This window comes from Cygnus atratus, chromosome 2 (genome assembly GCF_013377495.2).
Source record: "Cygnus atratus isolate AKBS03 ecotype Queensland, Australia chromosome 2, CAtr_DNAZoo_HiC_assembly, whole genome shotgun sequence".
Taxonomy (NCBI): domain Eukaryota; kingdom Metazoa; phylum Chordata; class Aves; order Anseriformes; family Anatidae; genus Cygnus; species Cygnus atratus.
In genome coordinates this window covers 26,231,426-26,259,339 of record NC_066363.1, presented here as the reverse complement: position 1 = coordinate 26,259,339, position 27,914 = coordinate 26,231,426, and the positions used below count along the sequence as shown (strand labels likewise).

Below are 27,914 nucleotides of genomic sequence, written 5' to 3'. Positions count from 1 at the left end.
GTAAGCACAGCTGTGCAGCTTACATGGGTAAGTCCCGTCCCTCTGCCTTCCTCAACACCAGGATGTGAATTTAATGTAGGTCACAGTGAGAGTGGAAACAGGGACAGTTTCTTGCTAAGACCTACCCAGGCATAAATATGAATGCTCAGAAATTTCAGTGCTGCAGATTTTGATCCTGTTCCCATACAATGACTGATAATGGAAAAAAATTAATCTTACAATTAAAAAGGATGTTATTATGACAAAGCTTTATAAGGTACAGACAGGTGTAGTGAAGACTGAACTAAGACTGAATTCAGATTCAATCCGTAGGCAACTACTGAAATCCTGTCTGTGGTCATGATTCAAAGCAGTTCACCCATTTCCTTCTGGGAAAGCATTTCTATGACTAATGAATGTACTACTTTTTGACAGTACCCTTTCTTTTACTCCTAAAATGACAGCTGAAGAAAATTACAGTGAAACGGTACCAAAGGTTGCTCAGATTGAATCTAATGATATCTCGCAGGCAGTGGAATAAATACCGAAGGAAATGGAAGCATCACTGACAGGGTCATTTAAGCTAGACTGAGCAAAGCATCCAAATGCGCAGCCCTGTGTTCGTCTGGAGGGGGGGCTGCTCCAGCTCTGCCTCCCTGCCCCGCTCTGTGGACTGCAGCTCTGAAAAGGGCCATAAATGCCAGCCCAGCTGCTAGCTGGCCTGAGACCATACAGAAGCGAAGGTCTGCGTGAGCGTGGAGCCTGGATCTCCAGCACCACGCAGAGGCGTGCGGATCTGGGAAGAGGCAGGCAGGGGCGCGCAGCCAGCTCTGCTGCAGCTCAGTAGATTATCCCCTCTGGCTCCAGCAGCAAGTACTTCTTCATGGACACGGGGATGGAGAGTAAGGGGACTCCTCGGTGGCATCTTTCTGACAACATCACCCGAATAGCACATCTGCACAAGTGCATGAGCGACCGCGGTGAGTTGCTGCACACGGTGAACAACGAGTCGTAGAAATCCTGGTACCGCTGTAAAACATGAAAAAACAAGAGGGTTTTAGGTCACTAGAGCTTCTTTCCTTTCCCCCCCTTTCCCCTCCCAACACACAGTTCTTAGCAAGGCTAAAAAGCCTGTATAGCTGCCCTGTCACCTTGGGCCGCGCACAGCAGCGGGAATTTGGTTTAGCCAAAATTATGCTTGCCTCAAATACTTCGTGTTAAGTGAAAGAACCCGATGAAGTCTTTAGGCTTCTTCTACCCACCAGTCTGAAGTGGGATTTCTCCCTTGGCTCCTGTGGCATTAGTCCTGACCTGAAAGGAGCAGCAGCAGCTCAGGGACAGTGCAGGTGCACTGTACAGTCCTGCAGGGCAGCGAGGCAGCATGACAAGGGCAGAGGTGTGCGGAGTTAGCTGGGGCTGTGAGCAGCAGCATAGCCTGGGCCTTGCTCAGTGCCCCAGTGCCCTCTTGGAATAAATAAAGTTACATCCCCACAGGAAACCTGCAGATATATACAAATGGTGCTGAAGCAAAAGAAGCAAATGGTAAATACAAGCTACTTACTTGTGACTTGACCTTATTTTATAGTCTTGCTACTTGACAGATGCAGATACATTTTTTTTTTTTTTTCAGGAAGACTATATGTATTGAAAAGCACAGATTTGTGTCAACAATTTTTTTTTCTTCAATTTTGTGTAAAATTTGGCAAATATTGCTGAGAACAAAAATGACCAGCTAAACAACAACAAAAAAGTAAAGCAACAGTAGACTTTTCCCAATATGAATGAAATTTTTCTCTCAAGAAAAAAATAATTTCCTTTCTAACCACTTGTAGCTCAAACTTTTTTTTTAATTATTATGCTTTATTATTACTAATTAGTAGAAAAAGACCTTTAATGTTTCGTTTTGTGTTCACCTGATTTTTTATTTTTCTTTCTGAGTAAAGCTGACCTGAAAAACAGTCAGTCTTGCAGTTCCTCTAGCCATATAGCTCTACATTATAATAAGGATGGTGTTCCCTAAACATCCCTGATAATATAAAGCAGACATTGGTATACTTAACCAAGTTGAAAAATTTGAAAAACCCTGGTATTAATCAAGAACTAGCTTTAAAATGGAATATTGGGACTGTGCAGATTTCTGAAGTAATGGGATAATTATGTCAAAACCCATCCCCCAATTTGGCACTTTGACAACACCTCTTCCCTCTTTGACCTCATTTTTCATTTAAATTCTCCCTTGTATTTGCAGTTAACCAGTCCTATGGTTAGAAACAGATACTACAGAAACTACAGAAACTTAACCCATGCTACAGAACCTAAATACATACCTAAATATATACCTTGTAATATGGTGCTTTTAAAACAATTGCTGACCTAAAAAAATATATAAATACACTCATTGGCAGATCTTAAGAGACACCAGTCACAGCCAGAATATTTTGCGCTTGCTGAGTGCAGGGATATCTGAGCTTCTGCAGCACCCCTGACAGGGAGTGCAGCAAAGGATAATGTCACCATGAGACTTTCTCAAAAAAAAAAAAAAAAAAAAAAAAAGTCTATTGAAATCTCCAGGTGACACAGAGACCCATTTATCTTCATTTTATTGAAGGAGCTTCAACTTAAAACCAAAAACCTTTTACCTGACATAGCTGGAAAAGCAATATTTTTATTGGAAATAACTTTTTTTTTTTTTCTGAGAAACTATTCAACTAAACTGTGTGAAAACATTTCACAAAATAAAAAAAAAAGAATAAAAAAAAAAACCAACAGCTTTTATGTCCAGACTGTTCCGAACTCTCTTATTCTCTCTTACAAAGGTAAACTATTATTTAAAGCTACAGCATAACCCTGAACATCCCACATCACTGAGGTTCCCACTGTCACCAGGACAACACATCTGTATTTCTTGAGTGTTTTCAGCAGATTTGGATACGGTACCTATCTCTAAAGAAAAAATCCCCAGTTTTGGGCCAGCGTGTGTGAAGTGAATGATATTAAATGGAGAAGTCCCAAATCTTCTGATGTGTAATTCCCTTTCAAAAGCATTCTCAGTTTTCTGTGGCCAGGTGTGGAGAACAAATAACAAGCCTGGATTTTACCCAGTTACAAGTCGTTAAGAGCTTACCTCAAAGACATCATCAGGTATGGCTGCTTTCCACTTAGATGTTGATTTGATGTGCTCGTAGGTGTTGACGACAACCTCCACAGCTCTGGGGTGGGAATGACAGGCTTGCAGCACCTGCAGTCAGGACGTAGAGAGACCGTGAGCACCGCTGAGAGGCACTGGGGCTAGCCTGGCTGCTTGGCACTGGGCGAGGGCACACGGGGATGGACACATCTAAAATCAGCTCTGCCTAATAACTTCAGCTCAGAAGGAAGAAATTGTCACTCACACCCGTGGAATAACACTTTGCATTCACACTGTACGATGTGCATTTCTGACCCACACAGCAGACAGGCTTTCACAGACAAAGCTGCAGAGCATCCCTCTGGGATAAACATCATCCTACGCATTTTGCAGATGGGAAATGATAGATTGGAACCGAGCCCCACTCCATGCAACGGAGGAAAGGCGGAGGCAGGAAGAGGAGACCCCAGGCCTGGCTCTCAAACACACTCTAGAAAAATGAGTTGTTTTGTTACAGACAGGACCAGCTCATCCTCAGTTCAGGAGGGCAAGACCAAAGCTTTAGTGTTTTTTTTTCAAAGGTTCTGACTGCTAGGATTGATAAAATTTTATATATGCAGTGGAGGGGCTGCGAAATTATGCTGAAGGCAAAGGATGAGAGGAAATGAGTCCTGACTAGAGCAACCTTACTTCATTGCCTGGTACAAGAAGTCTGCCAGCTACAGTGCTTTGGGCTTTGAAGAGCTGCAGGAATTCTTCGGTAGGGATTTTGCTATTATTATTATTATTATTACTATTACTGTTGTTGTTATTATTATTAATCAGCTATGAACCCAGGCCCAGAATTTCCCTTTATTTCTCACATTTCCTGAAAACAAGCCCAAGCTTCAGTGACATCCATTTCAGTTTGAATGTATTTGTATTTCTGAAGGTCAGAAGTGACAAACTGAATGATCTCATCTGACCTCCAATCTTTGGTAGAGGCCATGAAACATGCATTTTTTACAATCCAGTTAAGCATATTGGAGCCAGGTTTGATGAAGGCAAGATTTTCCAAAATGAGAATGTGAATCAGCTCTGAAAAATTAGGCTCGAATCAGCATTTAGAATTTGGAGTTTCAGGCTGATTAAGAACGAATACGGGACCTGCATCTGGTTTCTGGCATTAGCAATGGCAATTTTGCTTCAGGTAAATGATATCAACCTTACAATAGATTTTGGGCATTCTGGGTCCACAGTTTACAGGACTCCTGCAAATCCTGGTACCACCAAACCCTGACGCTTGGGTCTCTCACCCCCCCTCCTGTTCCAGACATCCCCTCTCTCCATATCCCTGCGCTGTACAAAGCCACCCTTAACCTTGTGGAATTGCAGAGGATATATCCTGGCTGCTCCGTGATTCAGGAGCAGCTGGTAGCAGATGTCAGGCTGGGCAGCTGGCCGTACAGACGTCACTTTTATGATGTACTGCAGGGGTGCACAGCCGTTCACATCCATGATGTTTGCCTCTGCCCCTGCCTCCAGCAGCATGTGCAGCAGCACGTGATCACAGTTCCAGGCAGCTTTGTGGAGTGGTGACTTGAAATCCTCATCACGGGTGTTCACTTCAGCTTTATAGTCTAAGAGCATCCGACAGATGAGGTGGTGGTCTGGGCTGTACGTCTGGTCCTTGTAGTGCAGGGCCCAGTAGGCTGCGCAGGCCAGGGGGGTCTCCAAGTGGGCATTGAGAGCATCCACCTGCGCCCCTTGTTCCACGTAAAAGGCCACGAACTCGGGGATACCCAAACGCGCGACCATGTGCAGAGGGGTCTCCTCGTCCTGGTTGTTCGTTTTTATGTTCACGTTTGCTCCTGCCAAGGAAAGATGATGGGAAAAAAAATAATCAAGGGAACAGAATCCCAGTTCAGACAGCTCTCTGCTAGAACCCTGCTACCCGAGGAGATGGTAAAGGATTGCAAGTCCTTTTTTTTTCTTTTTTTTTTCTTTTTTTTTTTCACATCAAAATGCAATTAGCAAGGGTCAAGGATTCTGCATTTCTTAGGCCTCTGGGAAACCCTCAGAAACTTCACATTCTTGGATCCAGTTTCTGGTGTCATAGCTTGGCCCTTGAGCTGACAGAAGGCCTTATCTGAACACTGCTTTGGAGCAGCAGTCAGGTCCAAATCTCTGTGTGAAGTGCTTTTTCCTATAAATTAAGAACTGAAGGAAAAAGGAGATCTTTATTCGTACTCCAGAGAGTAGCTCTGCTCAAATCTGTACCCTGAGAAAGCTTCCTGCAGCACCTCGTTGACTGTGAGCCTGGAAGAAAGGACATCTTATGATAGATCCATAGATGATAAATAAAATAAAATAAAATAAAATAATAAAAAGTAAAGAAAGTCCCCAGCTGAGGGTCTGGATCCTGTTTCCAAGCTGTTAACAGGACTGGTGTAACAGCTCTATTTGTGCCGAATTTATATTCCAGTTGAAGCAACAGCACCATCTACTGTGCACCGAAGGGGAGCTGCTGCAGGACAGGCGGACAGGAGCCCGGCCCCTGCCTTCTGCCAAAAGAGTGCCAGGGCTCCTGAGCCTGCTGCCCTGGGACTTCCCGGCTGCCTCCTTCCTTTCCAGCTACCAGCAATTTGCTCTGAAGAAATGCAAATTTCTGGAGGAATAATACCTAACAATGCTTATTAGAGGAAAGATTGGCGAGAGCCTGTTGCCGAAAGCAAAGCAGAACTGCAGTATAATATATATCATGTATCTAATGTATATAGTGTGTGTGTGTATAGTTATATAGTTTTATACATACATACATATATATATATATAAACTCTTCTTTCCAGCCTCATGAAAGCCCTTACATGGCCAAAGTTACACTAAAACTGAGATGTACTGACGGAGAGGGAGAAAGAGGCGTGAGAAATTACCTCTGGGCTGAGTGCTAATCCCACCAAGCCACGATGAGCGTTACTCGCATTACACGTCCCTGAGAGTATCAGCAGCACAAATCTGGAGGCAGTAAGCAAACCCGGGCACAGATCTGCCTGGCTGGCCACTTGCCCAGGTGAGAAATGGTTAAACTGCATTTACCTGAACTGACCTGTGCGAGAGCACCAGTGCAGAGGGCCGGGTGGGAGATGCCACTGGGAATCCTTGGGGCAGGGACAGAAACAAAACCTTGTCTTTGGCTTTTGGGTGGCATGCACACCTGCCGTGCTCTGCTGCAGACATTGCTCACCTTGGAACCTCTGTTTCACGTGGAGATTTGTGTTTGCAGGGTGCTTTGGGATGAAGGCTGGCTTGCACAGTGCTATTATTTGCTCGCTGATGGGTGGGTGGAGGAAGCCTGCAGAATACAACCTTTCATTTGCAGCATTTTATAAGAGTACGTTCGACTTTTAAGCTTTTCCATGGTAGCAAATTCAACTCCTGCTGTCAGGACTGCTTGCTTTAGGCAGGAGACAACTGGCAGTATTTATTTTCCTTTCTAACAAACAAAATAATATGTATCTTTCCAGCAGAAGAAAAGTGATGTGGTTATTCATTTGGGATTTCAGATTGCCTTGCCCACAAATCATGCCTGGGCTCTACATCTCAAAAAACCCTTCAAAACATGTTGCCAAAAAAAAAAAAAAACAACAACACGTGTTTGTATTTGCCATGGCATAGTGTGACAAATAGGGGAATCTGTCTACTTGTAACTTAGGGCTCTTGAACTGCCTGGCTTTGCTGTACCCCTTTATATCTGTCCTTTAGTAGGTCCTGAGACATTTTCCTTGTGTAAAGGACACAGTGGAAGGAACAGCAATATACTTATCAATGAATTATGTCTGTTCATAACTTCATTTGTTACAGATGATCAACCACATAACATATCTTACTTCAGGAAAATTAAATTTTATATAATAACATTTTTTCCCCAGTAGGTGCAAGAGTTTGGTAGCTGGCAATTAAGAGACTGTATGAAAAACTGCATGTTTTTTTCAGGGACAAGTCAAATACAAATGAATAGAAGAATTTATGGAGATCAAGGAAATGTGAGCAACAAAGACAAGGGTAGGGGTGCACTTTCATGTGAAAATTTTCAATAGTAAACCTAGATGAGGAAGACAGAAACAAAAATAGAGAAGAAGAAACTCCCTCATTCGGAGGAGCTCTTCTGCTGAAGGACTGGCTGGGCAGCGGTTTGGAAGCACTGAAATGGGAAACAGCCCTGGAGTAAGGGCCGGTGGCCAGGGTAAGGGGAGGTCAGACGGGGTGAGGAATCGGGACAGGAGAAACTTCAGCTGATCAAAGAGACGGGGAAAAGAAGTCTGGGATGAAGAGACGAGTCAGCTGGGGATGGAACGGATAAATATATGTACTTTGGCATCTTGCCTCCTAAGGCAAGCCGCAAGTCATGCCCACCATCTCTAGTCACGCCACGAGAGACTCTCCAGAGTTTTACCTTACCTCTCCAAATCAGCTGCTGGGCGCAAGGCATGGAGGTTCGTGTCGTACAGAAGTGCAGGGGCGCCTGCCCACTCATTGAAAAGCAGTTCAGCTTAGCTCCATGGTTGCAAAGGATCTTGAGGCACTCAACATTTGCTGTTTCACACGCTATGTGGATTGCAGCTTTTCCATTGGGCCGGCAGTTGATTGTAGCTTTGTGATTGAGCAGGACCAAAAGACTCTCCAGATGCCCGTACATGACAGCTAGATGAAGCCCAGTTGCCCAGGATATTTTTAATTTGTAGCTAGGTAGCCAATACCCTGTACAAAATGAAAAAGAATTATCATCCTTGGCTAAGATTTTCCTTTGGATTATCCACCTACTGAGAACAACAGAGGAGGAAGAAAAGGCTGGAGTTTTGGTTTAATTTACTGTAATTTCACCAGCTAGAGTTTAGTGCACACAAAGTTATCTCAAGCATAACTTAATTTTCATTAGGTACTTTTACTATGTGTGCTGAATAGCCTGACTTTTGGAGACATAATTCCCGTGTAGCTGCCCAAAGGCAGCTTTTGTTTTTCTGGTGTCCTCTGGAGACAGAGTGATGATGATGATAATGATCATGATAATAATATTATTATAACAATAATAGCAATACAAATATAATAATATTTACATAATAATAATAACAATAATAATAAAGGCTTAGTGCATTTGAAATGTCACTAGCTAAAAAATATGGGGGAAATGGGCTCTTCAGTCTGCCAACGGCTAAACAAATAAGAATAAAAAGGAATAAGTTGGAATAAGAAGGCAGCATTTACTTAGGCCAGTGACTCAACAGACAGCTTATCCTGTTGTTTCTGCGTGGGAGACTGCAGGATCATGCATGTCAGGAGCTGGATTCAGACTCCTAGTGATGCATTGCACATAGATGACCCCTGGCAATGGGTTTGCAGCTGTATCACAGACCTTCTGCCAACTACTGCCCCTGAGGAGCACGGAGTGAGGAGTTTTGATGTTGATGTAAACTTGGTGGAAGAGCCAAATGGAAGCAGGGACAGTTTAGTGTGAAATTTGGCTCCAAAATGTTCAGATTTTTCACGGATTTTTTTTTTAACTTATAAACAGGTGTAAGACCAATATTTGTTCCCAAGATAGGACTACATGTTTAATGCAGTCTCTGAAGTGATTACTATAATCATTTGTTAAAAAAAAAAAAAAAAAAAAAAAAGTAAATCGAAACAATTCTGTGCAGAAGAGCAGGAGAAATCTGAAACTTTTCTTTCTCTCTTTTTTTTTTTTTTTTTTTTTTTTAGGTACAGCAGCTGCTTCTTAGCTAGAATGTGCCTATAAAATTTTCTGGGTTTGGTTTATTTATATCTACTTGGACAAATGCCTGGTTAAATACTGTTATCAAGAAAAAGACAGAAAAATGCTGCAGATGTGTAATGAGGCCAAACTAATTCAGACCTTTATTTTTGAGTCTTTAGTTTTATATAGTTTTTCCACCTTAATTTCGCATAGATATAATTTTTGCAGGACTCATATGTACTGCATTAGACAGGAAGAGAGATGAAGAGGAAGGAAAGAGACAGAAACAAACCACTGGTGGCAGAGAGAAACATCTTTTTCACCATTTGCCCCCAAACTGGGTGCCAGGTAGGTGGGCTGTATCCCAGAGTCTATGCATACAGCACAGCAGGCTTCTTAAACTGGATCCCCAACTGAATTCACATTTGGTGCTCCCCCTTGTTACCAGCCTGATCCCACACTGAGGTGGGCCTGAAAATATGTAGATGTCAGCCATAAATGATGTGAACAGCAGGACAGTGATCCTTAAAAGCCAGGTTACCCCTTTATACAGCCACAGTTTTCCTGCCTGAAACCACCCTTTATTTCCTTTGCTTGTGCTGCTGCAGGTGAGCATCTCCCACGTCCCCTGCCCAAACCCACAGACATCCCTGAGCCCAAAGGGATGGGGACCTGGCACTGAGCAGGAAGCAGACATGGGCTTTGCAGGAGGCCTCTTTAAGCTCATCTATTTCTTGGGGGGGAAACTAGCAACGGTGCACGAAAGGTCAGTGTCCTTGGCAGCTCTCAGTCTCTTTTGCAAGAGAGGAAGCCCCTCTGACACCCATGGGATCTCCTTTCCACTGCATTGCTTAGGGCTGTGGCAGAGCTCAAGCTGTTTGAATGGTGGTGCTTAATTTTCTCCCCTCTCCCTCCCAAAGGAAATCCTCCTCTTAAATCATGGTTATCTGGGATTCAGAATGAAAGCAAAATTTGCATTGTAGCTGACAGGGTGCCTTCTGCCTTTCAGACAAACACAGCAGGTATACTGCTGTGATTTAGGCCATAGGGTGCGTTTATCTCTTTCTCCAAAAGAAACAAGTTAATTCTTGCTGCCAAATTATCTACAATTAAAAATCCCATAGTCTTAAACTACAACCAGAACGCATTTTAGCCTGCTGAGGGCAGAAGAAAAGATATTTTAAGATACACTCATCATTGTGTGGGTTAGCTCAGATGCTGTCCCCAAGGGAAGTAAGTCATGACTGCATCATCCTCACCCTTATGAAACCAAAAGAACAGCAGCTGTTCATTAAATAAGAGGTAAACACAGAAAAGGGGAAGGGGTGGGATGTTGTCCCTCCCTTACACCACAGGAAAAAAAAAAAAAAAAAAGTGCATTTGTTGTGCTGCTGAGACTGGAGGTATTTATCTCCATGTATGCCTAACTTCTGGCAAAAGTTGGTCATTACTGTTTTTCAGATACTCACATGGAGGCTGTTAGCAAGTAGGCAATGAAGTCTGTTGATTTCAGCAGACAGCAAACTTGTTTCATTGTTTTGAACTGTAAGTTTTTGGAAACTCAGTATCTGGCTGACAGCTGGTTTGGATTTTCTACCTTTCAGAACAGCTGAAACGTCTTCTCTGTTTTTTTTTTTTTTTTTTTTAATTATTACTTTTAATTTTAATCCAAAATATTTTGATAAACTAGCAAATCTTCACTTTCTGTGAGCTTGAAAAACACAGCTCCTCCCATCCAGCAACATTCAAGGTCCATAGGTTTTCTTTAGCTCTCCTAAGCCAAGGAGAATTCACTGTACCACTATTGTAAACTGCAAATGGAAGAGACTGAATATTTTGTTTCTGAATTGTCTGCTTACGTGTTCGGGAACATGCAAGACATTTGTACAGCACACTTAGCCTGCGTGTGTCTACTCTGGGCTTTGCACTCTAATTCTCTGCAAGGAGATGGCAAAGGACCCCTCTTTCTGGACTTCCCTAAAGCTACAGCAGCTGCTCTGGTGGCGTGGAGGCTCGTGCTGGTGTCTGGCCTGCCCTCCACCAAGCCCTGCAGCACAGCTGATAAGCTCCCCTCCGGTGACCGCGGCCGTATGAGCCTACTGACGCTGCTGCCCATGAGTCAACTTACGCTGTAGCTTTAGGAGGGGCACAAGGCCACGGTTCCTGGAAAACTACCTGAACCCATCTACTTGCTGACTTGTGAGTGCTGCCACGTTTACCTTGTTTATAGGATGCCAGGATCAGGTTTTCATCTTCCACTTCAAACACCGTGTCCACGTCTATTTTCTTTTGGTTCAAGAGCTCTTCCAGTGTTTCATAGTCATTGGACTTCAGGGCTTCGAGGAAAGCCTTTTTCACCAACTTTGCAGCTGCAGTTCGAGTCATTTTCCTCTCCATGTTCTCTCTTTCTTCGCATGTCTCCTCCAGATCCATTTCCAAATGTGTTTATTTGTGCTGTGAAGAGGGGTACGCTGAGGTCCCTATAGCGCAGTTACATGCTGAGGTTCCTGAAGACCAGAAGGTAATTTTATCACTTGGTCATGCTGATCTGCTTGTTCTATTTATATGAGGAGCATTTCAGGCATTGAAATACCACTCTTAGATATCACCACACTCTTTTTGTGAAAGTGAGGACAGACACACTAGCAATAAAACCAGAATAAGAGATATCTCTACAGGCTTTATACACATTAAGCTTCACTAACCACGTGGCCACCCTCTGCTCCTGCCATGCACTCACATTAAAAGACACTAGTCCTTGGTGTTGTTTCTCAGCTGGAGAAATACTTATATTTCTTTTCATAGTTACCATTAGTGATTTATTGACTGAAGAGGGATGTGGTGCTCACTTTGCAGAAGCCTTTTAGCTAATGCATTTCAGAAAGAAAAAAAAAAAAAATAAATTCCAAGGCACTCTTCCTGTGGGACAGCATTCATCCTGTTGGTGTTGCTTTCATTCCTCCAGCCAGCCACCAGGCAGGCCTCCACAAGAGCCCCCCACCACGCAGGTCTCACAGATGCCCTGATACATAAAGCCCCAAGGATGGCTGTGTTGATCCTGCCCAGTCAGCTGTATAAGGCCCTGAGCAGCAGGAGTTCCCCAGTTTATTCAGGGACCACAGGTGGCAGGTGGAAGTGCACCCAGGAAGGAGAAATGCAAGGATGAAAGGGCTGCAGAGCTGTATGGCCACATTATGTGACAGGGGAGCTCTCAATACACTCACACTCCCTCCTGCATGACTGCCACCCTCTAACTTTCATCCTCTCAGTAGTGGACGTCTCCGCTCCATCCTTTAGGAGAAGTGTTAATGCTTGTCTGGCATGAGCAGAGGGACAAGATGTGAACTTCACATCCTATGTCACATCCTTGTTACTTGCATGGCTTTTTTAAACCACAATATTCCTGAGAAGTCATGGATGTGCAGAGTGCTGATATGTGGCTGTCCTCAACAGTTCACCTCAGCTACACTTTCTAGTTTGAAATGGGCTTTCGTCTGTCTTTCATAAATATTATTAGATGGCACAAGGACACTCAGTCTAGCTGTATAAAGGACCAGGCCAGGACATCTCCATACTGCTCTGCCATCTCAACAAGGCTGAGATGCACAGACAAGCATGTGGCTGTGATGGACTGCTGTACATCCTCTGAGCCATCATGCTTGCTCTTGGTTGACAACCAAGGTGAAGTAATTTATGGTAGCTTGGCCCACGGTGAAAGAGAAGGCTGGTCACAATTACCTCACAGTTGTCGTGGTTCAAGAGGGTGCACAGGGAGTGTGCTTCAGAGGCACTACAACTTGCTTGCCTTCAGTAATTTGTGTGGCCCTGCTCTGATTCTCATAAAAATCTTTGTTAACACTAATGAGCTTAACATAGAGAAAGGGAACAATTACAGGTACCTACTGCCTTCATATTTACTCTTTTCCTGTAAGCTGCATTCAGGTCTAACCTTGACAAATCTACTCCCATAAGTACACTGGTTGTTTCACTACCCTGCTGCTTTCAGCACAATTATATACAAGAATAAGGAAATAATTTTTTAAAAACAATAACAAAAGACTAGATTATTTTTTCACAGGAAGACAAAATAACTTCTATTTATTAGCTTGAAGTGTAGCAAAACCACATTTAAGAATATGAAGACAGGGAAAGCCATTGGTGGGGCAAAGGGAGCAATTTTTACTGTCAATATTTTTGCGATATATCTAACTTCCTACCGACTTCTCCATCACTGTACCACAAGGTGGCAGTTTGATTTTGAAAGTCAAAACTGATGTCAACCAAGCCCCAAAGCTGCCAAATATTCTGAACATCTCACTGTGAAACAATGGCTCATTACGTTCTTAAAATAAATAACAGTACTGGTATTAATGATATTTGTAAGTTAGACTTGAGGCCACTGTGGTGGGCACTGCAGACACTCACACATTATATCCTCCAAGAAATGTAGTTTCGGTATTTAGGATCAATTGTCTAAATTACACAGCTAACACAAAGGCACATTTTTAGAGGGAAGACAGCTCCTGCCTCCATCTCCTAAGCTCTCCTAAGCCCTCCTCCTGCCCTACACAGTGCCCCACAGCTCACCCATCCTCACAGTGTGAGCCACAGGCACACAAACACCTGCACCTCACCAGGGCTGGATCTGCCCCTCATAAGTGACTACAGCAGGTCAGAAGAACCAGGTGTGAAGGGTTGCAGAAAGCAGAAAAAAGGCAAACAACACTTCTGGGGCACAAGCTGCTTTCCACTTCAGGCAATGGGAGTGTCACCATGGACTTCAGATGGGCCACGAGGACCCTCTTGGTCAAACAAAGCAGGTTATCACAGGCTTGTTCCAAAGTCCATTGAAGTCAAGGGAAATATTTGCACTGATTTCAGTGGTCCGTGTTCTTTATTAGGCTGGGCACTGGGCAGCAGAACTGAGCCAGGGAGAGTTGCCTGAAGGCGAGTGCATGAAGGTAACATCGGGGTGATATTATGAGATGTGTGAGTGGTGGCACAGGAGTTCATGTGAAAGCCAGAGACGTGATGGCTAATAAAAGACAAAGACGGCCTTAAGGAGAAAATGAGAAAAGATATACTGGCAGGCTGTGTGGAGTGTGTCTCCTGAGGAGACTGAAGGAGCCAGGGCCCCCTCATTGGCACCTGCTGATGCAGAGCAATGATATATTGGCAGCTATACAACTTGCACCTCCACAGCAGTGTTGGAAGAGCTCTAGCGCCACAGAGCCTTGGAGGTGAAGATCAACATCCTGAACTCTATGCTGGGGCAGGCAGTAAGCCAGCAAAAGGAAAAATGCTCCAAAAGAATGGTTGTGATGCAGCTGGAGTAGTGGAGGAGAAAATGCAGAATATACAGCAATACAGAAACCCATCCTAGCTGAGATCCAAGGCAAGCACAGCTCCCCATCAGCCTGTGTACAGCACCGCTGTCCCAGTGGCGATGACAGTAGCAGGGACCTTGAAGCGTTGTGCACACCCTACAGCTCTGAACCTTGCAGCAGTGTGTGAGCACACTTGGCTGGTGAGATTTCAACTCTGTCCTTTCCTTCCCTCAGCAGATCACTGGCTAAAGCAGGTTACTTAAGCAGTAATACTGCAGCCTCCATGCGAAGCCGTCTGGGCTGCTCAGAGGCCTGACATGTTAAGGAGGAAAATGTACTGACGTTCAGGTCTGTGTCCCTGAAGCAAGAAACAGATCATTGAGTAAATCCGATGCTTTCATCTCTTCTGAACAGTGCATGCTCTTTAAAATGCTGCTGCAGTAGTGATCACAATCCGCTCGCTTTGCTGTGGCACTTACAGCACCTGCAGCACCAGGCCAAGTCTGCCACCCCACTGCCCATGCTGCTTACAAATCCCTTGTTTCTTCCTGGCTGCTGTCAGTTCCCAAACTGGATTGAGCACAATCCTTTTATCTATTTGTATCACACTTCTTTTGGCAATATTTGCACTGATTTTTTTCCTTGTTGTACATCCTTCTGCCTGCTTTAGCCATTGTTATATTTTATTTGATTTTCTTCTTCCAGGGTGCTGACTCTGAGTGTGAAGATTACAAAAATCTTTTCCATGTTCCTTGTTTTATTTCTCAGTAGAATAAAAATATTTAAAAAAATCCCTTCAGCTGTGCCAGGTGCAAAATATTTTCTCCAGGTGCTCAGCTTGTAAATCATCTTTTGAGAAAAGTCCTCTCTGTAAAATCATCCCTGTGGCTGGTTAACCTGAAACCACCTAAATATCATCAGTTTGGAACCCTCCTCTTGTTCTTTGATTCATTGTTTCACTCTTGTTCTCGTTCGCTAGGGGTGGGGAAAAAAATGACACAGATTCCTCAAAGGCATTTAGACATCAGATTTCTGAGTCCCTGGAAGTCAAAATCCCAGAAGCGAGGCACCTTCCAGAGCCTGGGCATTCTAGTTTTGTCTTCAGTAAAGCAAGTATAATTTAGAAATATGTGTCAACAGAGGTGCTTTGTCTTAGGGACATGTGTGTTACAAAACCAAAGGTTGACACCAGCAGTCCTGAATTTGAGCTTCATGAATGAAAACTTCATGACAAAGGCTTAGCCTATTCTTCCATGGGTTTCTTTGTGGTTTTCATGAGTGCTATTTCCATCTTCGTCTCCAAGGATCTGCTTCCTTTGTTTCTGCAGATTGCTCCAGCTTCTACTATCAGTGTATTTATTAGGATGTCCATAAGCTACAGGGGGTTAGGGTTGCCTTAGCTACTGATGTTAGGATCTTAGCTCTTGAATTAAGGGTGTTTCAAAACTAAGAAATAATCTCTCAAAAATGACCACAGACAATATAATTAATAGTTTGTTGACCTGTATAAAGCATGAACCAGATCCAATTCCTTTGCAAAACAGTGAAAACAGATTCCACCTTTATCCACACACAATGCTTCTAGGTTCTCTTTGCTTCGAAGAGCATGAATATTGTAGACAAGATACATGTATATAAAGATAAATTAAAATCTTATGATGAACAGCATCTTCAACGACCGGGAAAAAATCTTACCTGGCTATGTTTACTAGAAAATTCTTTTTCTTTTTTTTTTTTTTTAACCTTTTAGCTTTGTGTGGTAGTATCTTACAATGTTTAAAACAGTGGGATTTCGTAACCAAAGCGACATGAATCTCTTACGCTTCTTTCCTCCTGTTGAAATGAAGCAAGGACTATGGATTTAAATGAAGCCTGTGGAAAGCGTTTCTTTAAAGACAAGTGTTGCTTCACAACAGCGAGACAAAAATAATTCATTGCACATAGAAAGAGCCCCGCAGGTGGCTGTGTCTCTCCCACTCTCTTTCAGAGCTGACTGCGGCTTGGCCATGCTCCCTGGCAGGGCTGGCTATTGCTGAACTCTGACAGTTGTTGGCTGAGGACGAGACATTCTCATCAGGCTGTTTCCAGCCACTTCTGCCTTGCCTGCTGAAGTGAAATTTGTGCAGAGCTGAGCTGTTGTGTGTGAGAAGATTCCTATATATGTTTTGCAAGCGTGGCAAGGCTCTAAAATGCCAGACTTTTGGGGTCAACATACTGATGCATGAAGGAGTATTAACACATTCAGCAGAAGCAGTATGGAATGACTATTCCTGCTCTCAGAGACTAAATTTGAACTGATGTTGAAATAAAGCATGTGGAATAATCTGCCAAAAGGGTGGAATGTGTGAAGAGGGAAGAAGAGATACCGCTAAATAAGCAGTGCATAAACACCAAGGCTAGATGCAGCAGAGATGCAGATAGGGACAGTGCAGGCCTGTGGTGGCTCAATAATCATCATGCACTCTGGTGAATGTGCCAGGGGTTTGGTGAATATTTTCAGTCTCCTGTGTTCTCTGTATTTCCTGCTGTTCCCTGATAAATCAGCCACTGATAAACAGCAGTTTGTTGCATTTCTAAGCAACAGAAGCTGTTAAGCTTGCTTCTTTCTAGTGTTAACACCTACCTTCCCTGAATGTGACAGACCAAATCATTAGTTGAGTAAGTAATAATACGGCTATGTTAGTCTAAGTAAGAACGTGCATATTAGATGCGTTTGTTATCAGTACGGCACTGGATAAATCTTGCTTACACTGCAGGAATTCCAGCTTTTATTCACAGATATCAGAAATTTACATGAATGATGCAAGGCTGGCTTAGCCTTGATGGTATTGTAAGGGACGCAAAGCAAAGGGAATGAGAAGAGAATCCTTACTCTCCCACTGACCATCAAAGTGGAGGCTCTGTGAAAAAATTCTTACATTGTATCGAAAGAATTAAATATGTTGATTCACCATTCTGAGTCCTTTAGCACAAAAGCAGAGAAAACAAAATCAAATATTTCTCCTTTAAGTTTACAGTTGCCTTGATTTACACCAGTTATTATAAGATTCCCTGAGGAAAGAAAATAACTAATGCTACCATTTATCTCCTGAGCTTGTGAATGACTGAACCATTAATATGCTAAAAACATCAACATCTTATAGTTTATGTTCTGATTCTCCACGTATTGGTGTCAGTAACGTTATATGGAATACCTATTGTAAAATTATATTCACTTTAATGAGGTCTCAATGCATTTACTAGACCTGTATAGAAAAATGTGCTTGCAGTATTAAAATAATTTTATTTCCATTTAAAATCTGTTACCATAGTGACCAATCACAATTTCCTCAGTAGCCTTGTCTAAGAATTGGTTGTAGGCTTTATTTTTGCTTTGTTTTATTTTTTCTCCTCTATTCTGTGGGCCAAGCACTCATTTAACTAATTTTTATTCTTTTTATGATCTGTCCTTTTCCAACCATATTCTCAATTAAGTCAGTAAGAGTTCAGACTGAGTTTAAAACAAAGGTCATGACTTTGGCTCTTCCTTTTCAATAATTATGTAAGAAATAAAAAGATACAACGCTGCACACTGCGTGCTTAATTTTATCATCAACAGAGCATGCTAACCTAGCATAAGAAAGAGTCCTGAAGTATCAAAAGCCTTGGGAGGCAGGTACCTCTTAGTATCAATATAATAGTCATGTCAAAGTTATGGTGAATTGCATCTAAAGCTGAAAAGCACTTGGAGAAAAGCCTCGCTATTTCAAGAAGGTTCTTTGTAACCAAGCCTTTTAAAAGATCAACCCACTTATCACTCAGTTGCAGTCCTAATCTTTTCAGTAATGCACTTCCTTTTGAGAAATGATAGCTTGAAGTGGTGTTTATATTCCTGCTTGAGGTGTGTGTCTTCTTCCAGGGAAGAACAATCTAAGGAGCCTGCATACCACCCTGTTCTCTCCTCGTGAGGCTGCTGGAAAATTGTTGCACTGGGAGAGGCAGTGAGAATATTTCTGAAGCAACAGTCAGTAGGTAGGAGAGATGCAGTTACTCTTTTTTTGCCATCACCTTTCTCAAGACCAGCCTTTTTTTTTTTTTTTTTTTTTTTCCTTGATGCACAGAGAAGCATAAGAAAACTATGCAAAGATAGATACAAGCTGGAGCAACTTAGCTGGGCAGATTATGTGACTCTTGCAGCATGACAACACTCTGATCAGACAAGAATATTTTTGCCTCATGCCGCTGTGAGGGCACCATGGGGTGAGCCCTGCACAGGGGTCCCTAGGGTCGTGCAGGAGAGAGGGCTCACGTTCCGCCAGGTTGTGTGGCTCTTTATGGTTTTCCTCCGATCTTCACGCTCTCATGTCTGGTGCTGGTACTTCTCCCCATCAGCTGGCTCTGGCTGTCATCTTGGCTCCTTCTCATTCACATCTGTGACATTTAATGGCTAAATGGGAAAAATCAGCTTGAACTCAGCAAATCCCTCACACCAAGTCTCTGTCCAGCCAGGAGAAATATCCCCATCGCCATAATCTGTTCTGCTTTTTTTTTTTCTTTTTTTTTTTTTTTCTTAAATTCAGCCAACACCAATTTTTCATCACAGTTTTTTTTTTTTTTGTCAGAGTCCAGCTACACTGTAACTGACTACCTGTTTTTGGAGATCTGTGCTGCCATGGCAGGGCTGTCCTAACCTGCATAAAGCCTGAGCAGATAGCCTTCAGCAACACGTAAACCACTGCCAGACAGAAGCAACTAGCAAGAAGGTGAAGTTTGCCAAAAGAATAGGCAGATAATATATTACCTGGACTATTAATGAATAAACCAAATAAGTGGTACTCTGCAAGGGCCATCCAGGAAATACAAGTGATGAGCAATGAAACTGAGGCAGCAACATATAGAGTTCAACAAAGTCCTTGTGAGAGGGTAGCTACCGAGTGGCATAATATAAAATATTCCACAATCTTCTGTGTTAGTAGCACGTTCTCCTGTGTTTGTAGTAAATGGAAACAGCAGTCTGGTTGCTTCAATGGTTGAATCTGTAAAGGCAAGCCAACTGTGAAAGTGATGGGAAAGACTTAACAGCAGTAATGATTTATGTGAGGTTAACGATAATCCAAACACACTGCTCTCAGCATGGCTGTGTGTGCGAAAAATTGATTGATACAAAGAAGATTAGAAGCATAAAATCTCTCTCTCTCTTTTTTTTCTCTCTTTTTTTTTCTTTTTTTTTTCTTTAGAAACTAGTTCTTGCCAGCTCTACAAAGGAGACTGTATGGGAAAACAGAATTAACCCTCTGTGTTTCAAACAGCAGGTTCTGCTTCCTGTGTATTGCAAGACAGAATTTCAGCTGGTATCTGCCCTAGTTTATCCCTTTCTCAGTAAGGTGTCCCATGGTTTTGTGATATAGTTTCAGTCCTGACTACCGAGAGCTGCACGTACTTTAAGTCACTTAATGTAGATTCCTGGCTGAGTTCCTCATTTTCTGGAGAGTGGGATAGTGGGAAGTGTTGTAGCATCTTTTTTGAAAGACATACAGATGTTTTAAAAATATTTAAGAACTTTTAATTCTCTTGAGAATGCCTAATATTTAAAGATGAAAATACAAGACTGGTATCTGCTGACTGTTTTAACCAGCTTTGACTAGACATATATAATGCACAACTCAATAATACTTTTTCTAGAGATGTACTTCTTAAAATCCCCTGGTATTTTAACAGTTTGCCAGCTCTGAGAGGGTAATTTTTTTTTCTTCTATGTGTGCAGAACTTAGTGCAGCATCGTAGGGGTTTGTTACTAGGACTTCCAGATACAAGAGTAATATAAACACATAGAAGTCCTATAAAGAAATTTCCAGCCTTCTTTTAAAAGTAAATTATAGATTTTTCCAAATGCAGCATTTTCATCAATACTTAGTTTAACCAGTTGTTTTTAGAATGCTTAGTAAAAATACACAGAAATAAAAGTTAATTAGTAAATAAGGAATGTGTCATGGTGATACTAGAAACTGCTTTCAAATACCGGGAAGAAATAGAACATTATTTTCTTTTATTATTTAAATGACTTATTTGTCTAACACCCAAATCAAACTTATGATAAAAACAACTGCTGTGCCATTCATCAGAATAAAATTAAGTTCATCTAACTGCTCATCACTGAGTAAAGGGAAAGTGCAGTGAAAGAACTAGTTACCTTGCAAATATACCTGATTCTTGGAGGATAGGTCTACTAAAAAATCTGTATCAAAGTCAAAATCAAGCAATGTCTCCTAAAAAGTTGTTGGTGGCCAGATCCTAATAGTTTAAACTACACGATACCACACTGCTCATGCTGTATACCTGCTGAAGGGCTGCTAGGACCAGCCACCCAGGGTACTCAAAGCAGATGAAGAGAAATATCAGTGTTTCTGGGTATCAAGGGTCCAACACCCCGCTCTGTGCACCTTCTAGCTCTTCTTTGTGTTTATCTTGTGATGATATTAGGCAGAAAAGGCAAAGTCTAGTTTCTTTTCTAGAAAGTCCATCATGGCCTGATGGAATTCATGTACAACCTGCTGTTGAGCTGAATGAGGTTGAGAGCAGGGTGGAAGTTCACATCAGGCAGTGCTCTGCAGCATCCCATGGATGCCTTCTCAATCTGCCACTCGTATTTCACCTCCTCTAGAAAGGCAGAGTGCAGAAGGGGTGTTTTTGGACTGTGCAAAGGCTCTGACTCCACCAAGGCCACATTCTTTGCTCCTTGGCACATGTTTGCATCCAAGAGGCTATGATGTAGCAACTCAGTGATTTCAGTGAGAGCTGGATCGGATCCTAGATTTTTCCCTACATTATCTGTTCACAATTTATGCTTAAAAGAGTAAAATAGCTTATGAATTCACACGAATTATACCTTTACATGTACATACACTGTTACAACAGTGTATATCTGTATATATCCATATAACATTGTATCTGAATGAAAGTATTTTGAGAGCTAAATAGTAAGAGCATTACCATAAATAGGTAAACCATCTTGTGTTTAGCAGTATAACTACAGGAATCTGTTTGCTTTTTCAGACCTATAGTGAGTATAATTTAAATGGACTCTTCCATGGGGCTAGTGTTGGTTTTGTTTGCTCTTCTAGCTTAAGTAAATCTTAGCTGAAAGATTTTACACATTATTTTCATCTTAATTCTAGGGAAGGGTGGGTAATCATCCTGTGTGTAGGGACCAGATGTTACTTGCATACTCTATATTTAGTTGTCTGTCTCACCCTTTATACCCTGAGGATTAGATATCAGTATGTTTTCAAACCATTGCTTTATGACAGTATATTTAGTTTTCACATCAGTTGTACCAGAAGGGTTTGAAATTTCAGAAAACAAATCTAGACACAGACAGAAACAATAAAGCAATACCTGCGTAAAGTTCTTCCCACTGAAAGCAATGCTAACAATGTGTCATTCTGCTTGCTTGTGCTTAGGCAGGCTTGTGGGCTGGGTTTGCAATAACCCAGCGTAACTGCCAAATATCTTTTAAGACTATTACTCAAAATTGCCAGAAAATACGAGCAGAATTGATTCTGTTACTTCTCATGCACTGACTCTTCTGTCTTGCTGTCTTGGCCTCCAGACTACTTTGCCTCCTTCTAGGTACGCTTCCCATGCTAAGGGAAATAGCTGCTCATTGCAGTGCTGCTCTCAGGTTTGTAAACACTTTGCTCTGTACACCAGTAACAAACTGAATGATGAGGGGTTGTGGGAATGTGTTTACCCATATAAACAATCTCCCTACCACAGCAAATCTGTTTTCACTGAATCTGTGACTCTCTCACTGGTAAGGGAAGGACCTTAGCTGGAGCTCCCTGAGCAGCCCGACAACAGCCCTTGCCTCTCCCTGCACATCTCCTGCCTGCAGCTGTACACGAATCTGTGCCTGCCCGATAAGAGCGTGGCTCAGCCAGCTCATTGCACACTGGGTGATCAGGCCAAACAGGTCCATCGAAGACTTGTTGCTATCTCACCTGGAGGTGAGGATGTTAATTTTGGTCTCTGCTGGTTCTGGTTCTCTGAATATTCCAGCCATACATTGCCTATAGTCTTGATTCACTTGTAGAGTTTCAGGCTGTGGATGCCATCCCTCCAATCGAGGAGTATGAAGTACTTTCCATGACACAGAACTGGTGATAATTCTATTATAATGTTCTGCTTTGAAGGTTTCCTTACCTTTGAGTCATGTAAAGCCTCCACAGGCAACACCTACACTTACATATTTGAAGCAACTCCAGTAATGCAAGAGTAACCAGGACTTGGAGCTGTGAGATTAAATCAATCTTGGTGGTGTTAAAATGGATTTACATTGATGTAAATCTGAAAGTAGGCTTTGGTAAACATGTGGGACAGTCCAGAAAGTGAGGAACCAGGGGTAGGAATCATAGTTCATGAAGAAACAAGCGCTTCTGTATTTATTCTTCATTTCCATTTCATCCTTTTCTTTATGCTGCATGGTGCCAATACAATTTAAGAACCCCACATTTTATAAGTAAGCTGCATATACTAAAACTCTTAACCAAAAAGTATCTATTTTAGCACAAAACATCTGAGCATAGTGTGTATAATAGCTTTTCTTGTTTGTTACAGGGTATATGTGTCAAGGCTATTTCTTTCCTCTCTTTGTCTTGAAGTATTTTAAAAGCTGTAGAATTTTAAAATCTCACTTTGTATCTTTTTAGTGAGATATTGTACCCTGAAAATTCAGTGCTTGAATTTTCTTTTCTGAGCAACTTGCCTGTTACTTGCAATGCATACAAAAATTGTGGTAGCACAGAAATAATGCTTAATTAGGCATTTCCCTCTCGTTCCTTTTCTGTGTCATTGGGTTGTTCCACTTCAGTGAGAGGCTGTGATGGCATCAGTACATCATCGCCACCACAGCAGACAGCAGTGAGCCTCCTGCGTTGGGGATGTCTTCTCATAAGGCTGGGCTGGACTTCACCTCACCTTCCACCACAGAACACAACTATCTGCCATGCCTTGAATGCTGCATGCACTGGTGCTCACAGCAGTGTAGCTAAGCCTCCAAGAGACACTGGCAGTGGTTAATATTTGACAGTGCTTCGAATCTCACTGTTCAGGATGTTGTCCTGACTGCTTTTTTATCTGAAAGAGCGTGAAACTAGTGTGCACAGAATGGGTTGATACTCTCGGTGCAATGCTTTTGTATTGCCTGAGACCCCTAATGAGCAGAAGAGTGATGAGGACAGGAACACAACTCACCTTTACTTGTATTTGAAATCAAGTGGCTCCTTTATTTCACACACAGCTTTAATCTTTCAAAAGCTGCATGACCCTCTCCCTCCTTTGCATGACTGTTATCAGTCGTGGTGTTTGTTCGAGGCAGCTTGCAGCCAAGACAGCAGAATTTCACCTGTAAGTCTTCAGTATTGTATTGCAAGGCACACTACTAGCTCAGCATGCTTCTGCCTGGAAAAAGGCAGCATTATTTGCTTTATGCTTGTGACAAGGCTGAGCCATGGCAGCGCGATCAAAGCCATCAGTAATACTCTGCACACCCAGTGCTCTGTCAGCAGCAAAGGGCAGATTGCCTGGGAGGACCTCTTTGACTTTTGATTTAGCCTGGCATCTCTCCAGCTTAGCAATTCTGCCACCTATAAAATAATTAAAGCAGTTCCCTTCACTGCTGCTTCCAGATGCAGCAAGAAGTACTGCTGCACAGCAGACAGTAAACAAGAGCTGTGCTAGGACATAGCCTTGCTTGGGGCTGTTTTTGACAGTGACAGGTTTTGACATCTTGTCATCACTGAGAACCACTGCATTACCCCATGCCATCATGAAATAAGCAAAATATGTTCACAAACTTATTTGGACATCCACATTTATGCATGTGCCTCCGGGCTGCTTGTGGCTGACAGTGCTGGAGTCTTTGGTTAGTTCTGCAAAGGCCAGGTAGAGACCTTGACTCTGCTCTCCTCAAACTAGGACGAGGATGAAAGCCAGACTGTTTCTGTAAAAGCCTTTTCAACAGCCTCACGAACAAATCTGTTGATGTCATTTTGACATGGATTTTTCTCAGCAGTTGAGAAAATCGATATACCTTGGTGTCACTGCAGGAATGTTTTTACCTTTTTCTTTGCAAAGGCAGTAAGAATCTGTATTCTTGAATCCCTTGAGATGTCAACTCTTCAGTAGGTAATTATCATAAATTCCAGCTTTCTAACTACTTGGTGCCACCGTATTTACATATAATGGTGAGGTGTGAGCAGGGACTATGCCTTGCTCTGTGACAGCTGCCCAACAGCTGTAGGAATCTCTGCTCCCTGCTCTTGAATGGGGAGCAGAGAAATATATATATATATATGTGTGTGTGTATTTTTTTTAGCTCTAGCAGAAATGAAGAACATAGGGCTTAAGAAATTGCTGAGATCTTTGAGTAAGCAATCTGTAATTTCCCTTTGATCAGCTAACGGGGTTAAAATGGTTTTAGGCCACAGCCTTTGCAGAGATTTTTGTAATTTTTTGTGACTGGCAGCTTTTGAAGCTCTTTCCCTCATTTTTGTCTTTCAGTATACAAGCCACAGGCTTTGCTTGTGCTTTCTTCCTGATTTCATGGTAAGCAGTTTGCTTGCTTGCCAGATTTTATTTTTACCTGAAGCTGGTGCAGCACCTGCATGTCAGCAGCCATCTGCTGGATTTGCCCTTTTCGTTAGTCCTGTCCTATGATCTGCATTCAGCAAAACTGATGGGTTCAGATTAAGATTTCAGCAGTCTCTCTTCAAGATATTCCACTTTGTGTTGCCATGTTCTGCTTATTTCTACAGTTAAGCTGTAGCAGCGTCAAGGTTGGTCTCTGGTTGCTTCCTCATGTCTGCCTTGTCTTCATGCCCACACGTCCTCTTCCGAATTTGACTAGGTATTTGTAAAGCAGCTCTTGGACGGTGACTGCTGTCTGACTCCTCACTGGTTATGGATCAGAATTGCTCTCAATGCCCTCCATAGCTTGGGAATTATTGCTCTATAGTCAGCGCAATAATGATCTATTCCTAAATATTTTTGCAAGCCTCTTCCATCTAACAGTGAGCTAGCACATCAGGAAGCTTTCTAAATTATTAGTTACTTATCATAAAATCATAGAACAATATGGGTTGGAAGGGACCTTAAAGATCACCCAGTTCCAACCCTCCTGCCATGGGCAGGGACACCTCCCACCAGACCAGGTTGCCCAAAGCCCCATCCAGCCTGGCCTTGAACACCTCCAGGGATGGGGCATCCACAGCTTCTCTGGGCAACCTGTTCCAGTGCCTCACCACGCTCATTGTGGAGAATTTCCTCCTAACATCTAATCTAAATTTCCCCTTTTTTAGTTTAAAACCATTACTCCTTGTCCTATCTCTGTACTCCCTGACACAGAGTCCCTCCCCAGCTTTCCTGTAGACCCCCTTTAGGTACTAGGAGGCCGCTGTAAGGTCTCCCTGGAGCCTTCTCTTCTCCAGGCTGAACAACCCCAGCTCTCTCAGCCTGTCTTCATAGGAGAGGTGCTCCAGTGCTCTGATCATTTGCATGGCCCTCCTCTGGACTCATTCTGATAGATCTGTGCCCCTCCTGTGCTGGGGGCCCCAGAGCAGAACACAGGGCTCCAGGTGGGGTCTCACGAGAGCAGAGCAGAGGGGGAGAATCCCCTCCCTCGCCCTGCTGCCCACGCTGCTTTTGATGCAGCCCAGGATACAGTTGGCTTTCAGGGCTGCAAGCACACATTGGCAGCTCACGTTGAGCTTCTCATCCACCAACACCCCCAGGTCCTTCTCAGGGCTGCTCTCAATCCCTTTGCTGCCCAGCCTGTGTTTGTGCTTGGGATTGCTCTAGCCCAGGTGCAGGACCTTGCACTTGGCCTTGTTAAACTTCATGAGGTGCGCATGGGCCCATTTTGTGTTGATATACCCTGAAATAATCTGAAGAGTCTAGTTAAGTTTGTCACGTCTGTGTTGTAAAAAACGCAATTAAAAATGTTTTAGCTTTTTAAAAGTTGCTTTGGTAACACACATTGTGTTTCATTAATGATTCAAACACGATGCATTTTGAAATAGTTTGTTGTGAAATCCAAATCTGTGTGGACACAGCTTCTGTATCTTATCTCTCAAAAAAGATGATACTTGATAGAGAAGCAGGCATAAAGGGCATATCTTCCATAAGTGAGACATTTAAGGCTTCCAAAGGTTTTAGTAGAAATGATTTCCTTTACCTTTAGCCATGTGACTGTTACCTTTTGTTTACTCAGTGAGCTGTCTACCGTTCTACTACTGTGAGCAGAGATAGAGAGGAAGACTAGGCATCTACGGAGTGCTACTCACCTGGTTCTCCACATGAAATGAATCCCCCCCAACATGTTTACGGGGGGCCTCTCTGCTTTCCTTGTCTCTAGAAGAGTTTAAGTGATTAAATCGGAAGAAGACATCCCATCTCCCTGCTCTGCTCACTTCCTCCGCTCCCCAGCTTGTTACATTTTCCTCTGACATGAACTCTATAGCTGATTATGTGCACACAACTCATTTCAGCTTTTAGCCATCATTCTACACAGCGGGAGATCACTCCCAGGTCTCTCCTGCATTCCCCAAAGGCAAAGAGCTCGAGAAATTGTAACAGACCGAAGAGCAGCGGGGGGTGAGCAGCAGGGGTTTTCTAGCATTGCTGCAGCTACTCGGCCAGCCAAGGGGGTGCTGGGGAGAGGGATGCTTGGAGGCTGACAGTGCTGAGGGGCAGACTGTGGGCTGGCGGGGGTTACGCTGAGGAGGTGAGCTGGAGGTAAGCTGCCGAGACAGCCAGGCTCTTCTTTCAGTCAAGAGGGACTTGATGGGGAGAGACTTCAAGAGAGATTCAGTCCACCTACTGTCAGGCATCCAGAGAGCAGAGGTTTTGTGCTTGGATTAGTGACTGGAGGCTCCTTGTCTAATGAATGCAGAGAAATGGCCACTTTTTAGGGAAGACGTCGCAATCTGTTTTATACTCCTTTCATATGAATTGCTACCTCCATGTAACTGTTTTCCTGCCCTGACTATACAGACTGCCTAGGTGGTGTGATATTAGCAAGGATGTGATAAAAGCACTACTCACTTCAAGAGGAGACAGGGAACTACTTGAAAGACATCTAGCGAGAGTTACTAAACAGGTAAAGCTCATCAAACTGAGCTGAAAATAATTAGAAGCTGGGAGAGAGACTTGGGGGATTAATCCAACTCGCCTCTCATTTTCTTATGTTTCCATAAGCCCCTGGCTACAGCCGCTGCTGGCTGTCAAGCCAGACAAACCCTTGGTCTGACACAGTATGGCTACCCTTGGCACCTTATGACCAACTCTGATGTCTACTCTACATCTCCCCTGTAGATATCCACATTTTTTTCAGATGAATGGCACCCACTTTGGGCCAAAAGTGGGACACAGGCAGTAAGTAGTATGTGCTCTTTCAAATTTAGCTGTGGTGCAAATAAATAAATGAAAAATAACATGCCAACAAAGTGATGCTGCAGCAGGCTGAAATATGGAAGCGTTCTTCTGTAAGCCTTTTTACACTATTGAACAATATGTTCCAAATCGGTCACAATATGTTTTGTGATCTTACATTTTTATATTTTTGAACATATATGTTTATATTTTCAAAAGTTACACGTGACCATAGAGAAGGCAAAGGGTAAAGGAAAAGGGAAAGAGCTGCTGAGGGAGGGCAGCAGCCCTGCAAGGCACGCGCCCCCAAAACGCTGCAAGAGCAGCCTGCTGCGTGGGGACC

The 27,914-nt window shown here is 42.9% G+C and overlaps 1 protein-coding gene across 1 annotated transcript; it reads right to left on the bottom strand.

The window, feature by feature from the left end:
* Positions 1 to 819: 819 nt before the first annotated feature.
* Positions 820 to 11,270, bottom strand: ASB4 (ankyrin repeat and SOCS box containing 4). Its single transcript, XM_035545466.1, has 5 exons — positions 11,057 to 11,270; positions 7,544 to 7,843; positions 4,466 to 4,956; positions 3,104 to 3,217; positions 820 to 1,008 (listed from the first exon to the last, which is right to left on the bottom strand). The coding sequence occupies exons 1-5, from the start codon at positions 11,268 to 11,270 to the stop codon at positions 820 to 822; spliced, it is 1,308 nt and encodes a 435-aa protein (XP_035401359.1).
* Between the last annotated feature and the right edge of the window lie 16,644 nt (positions 11,271 to 27,914).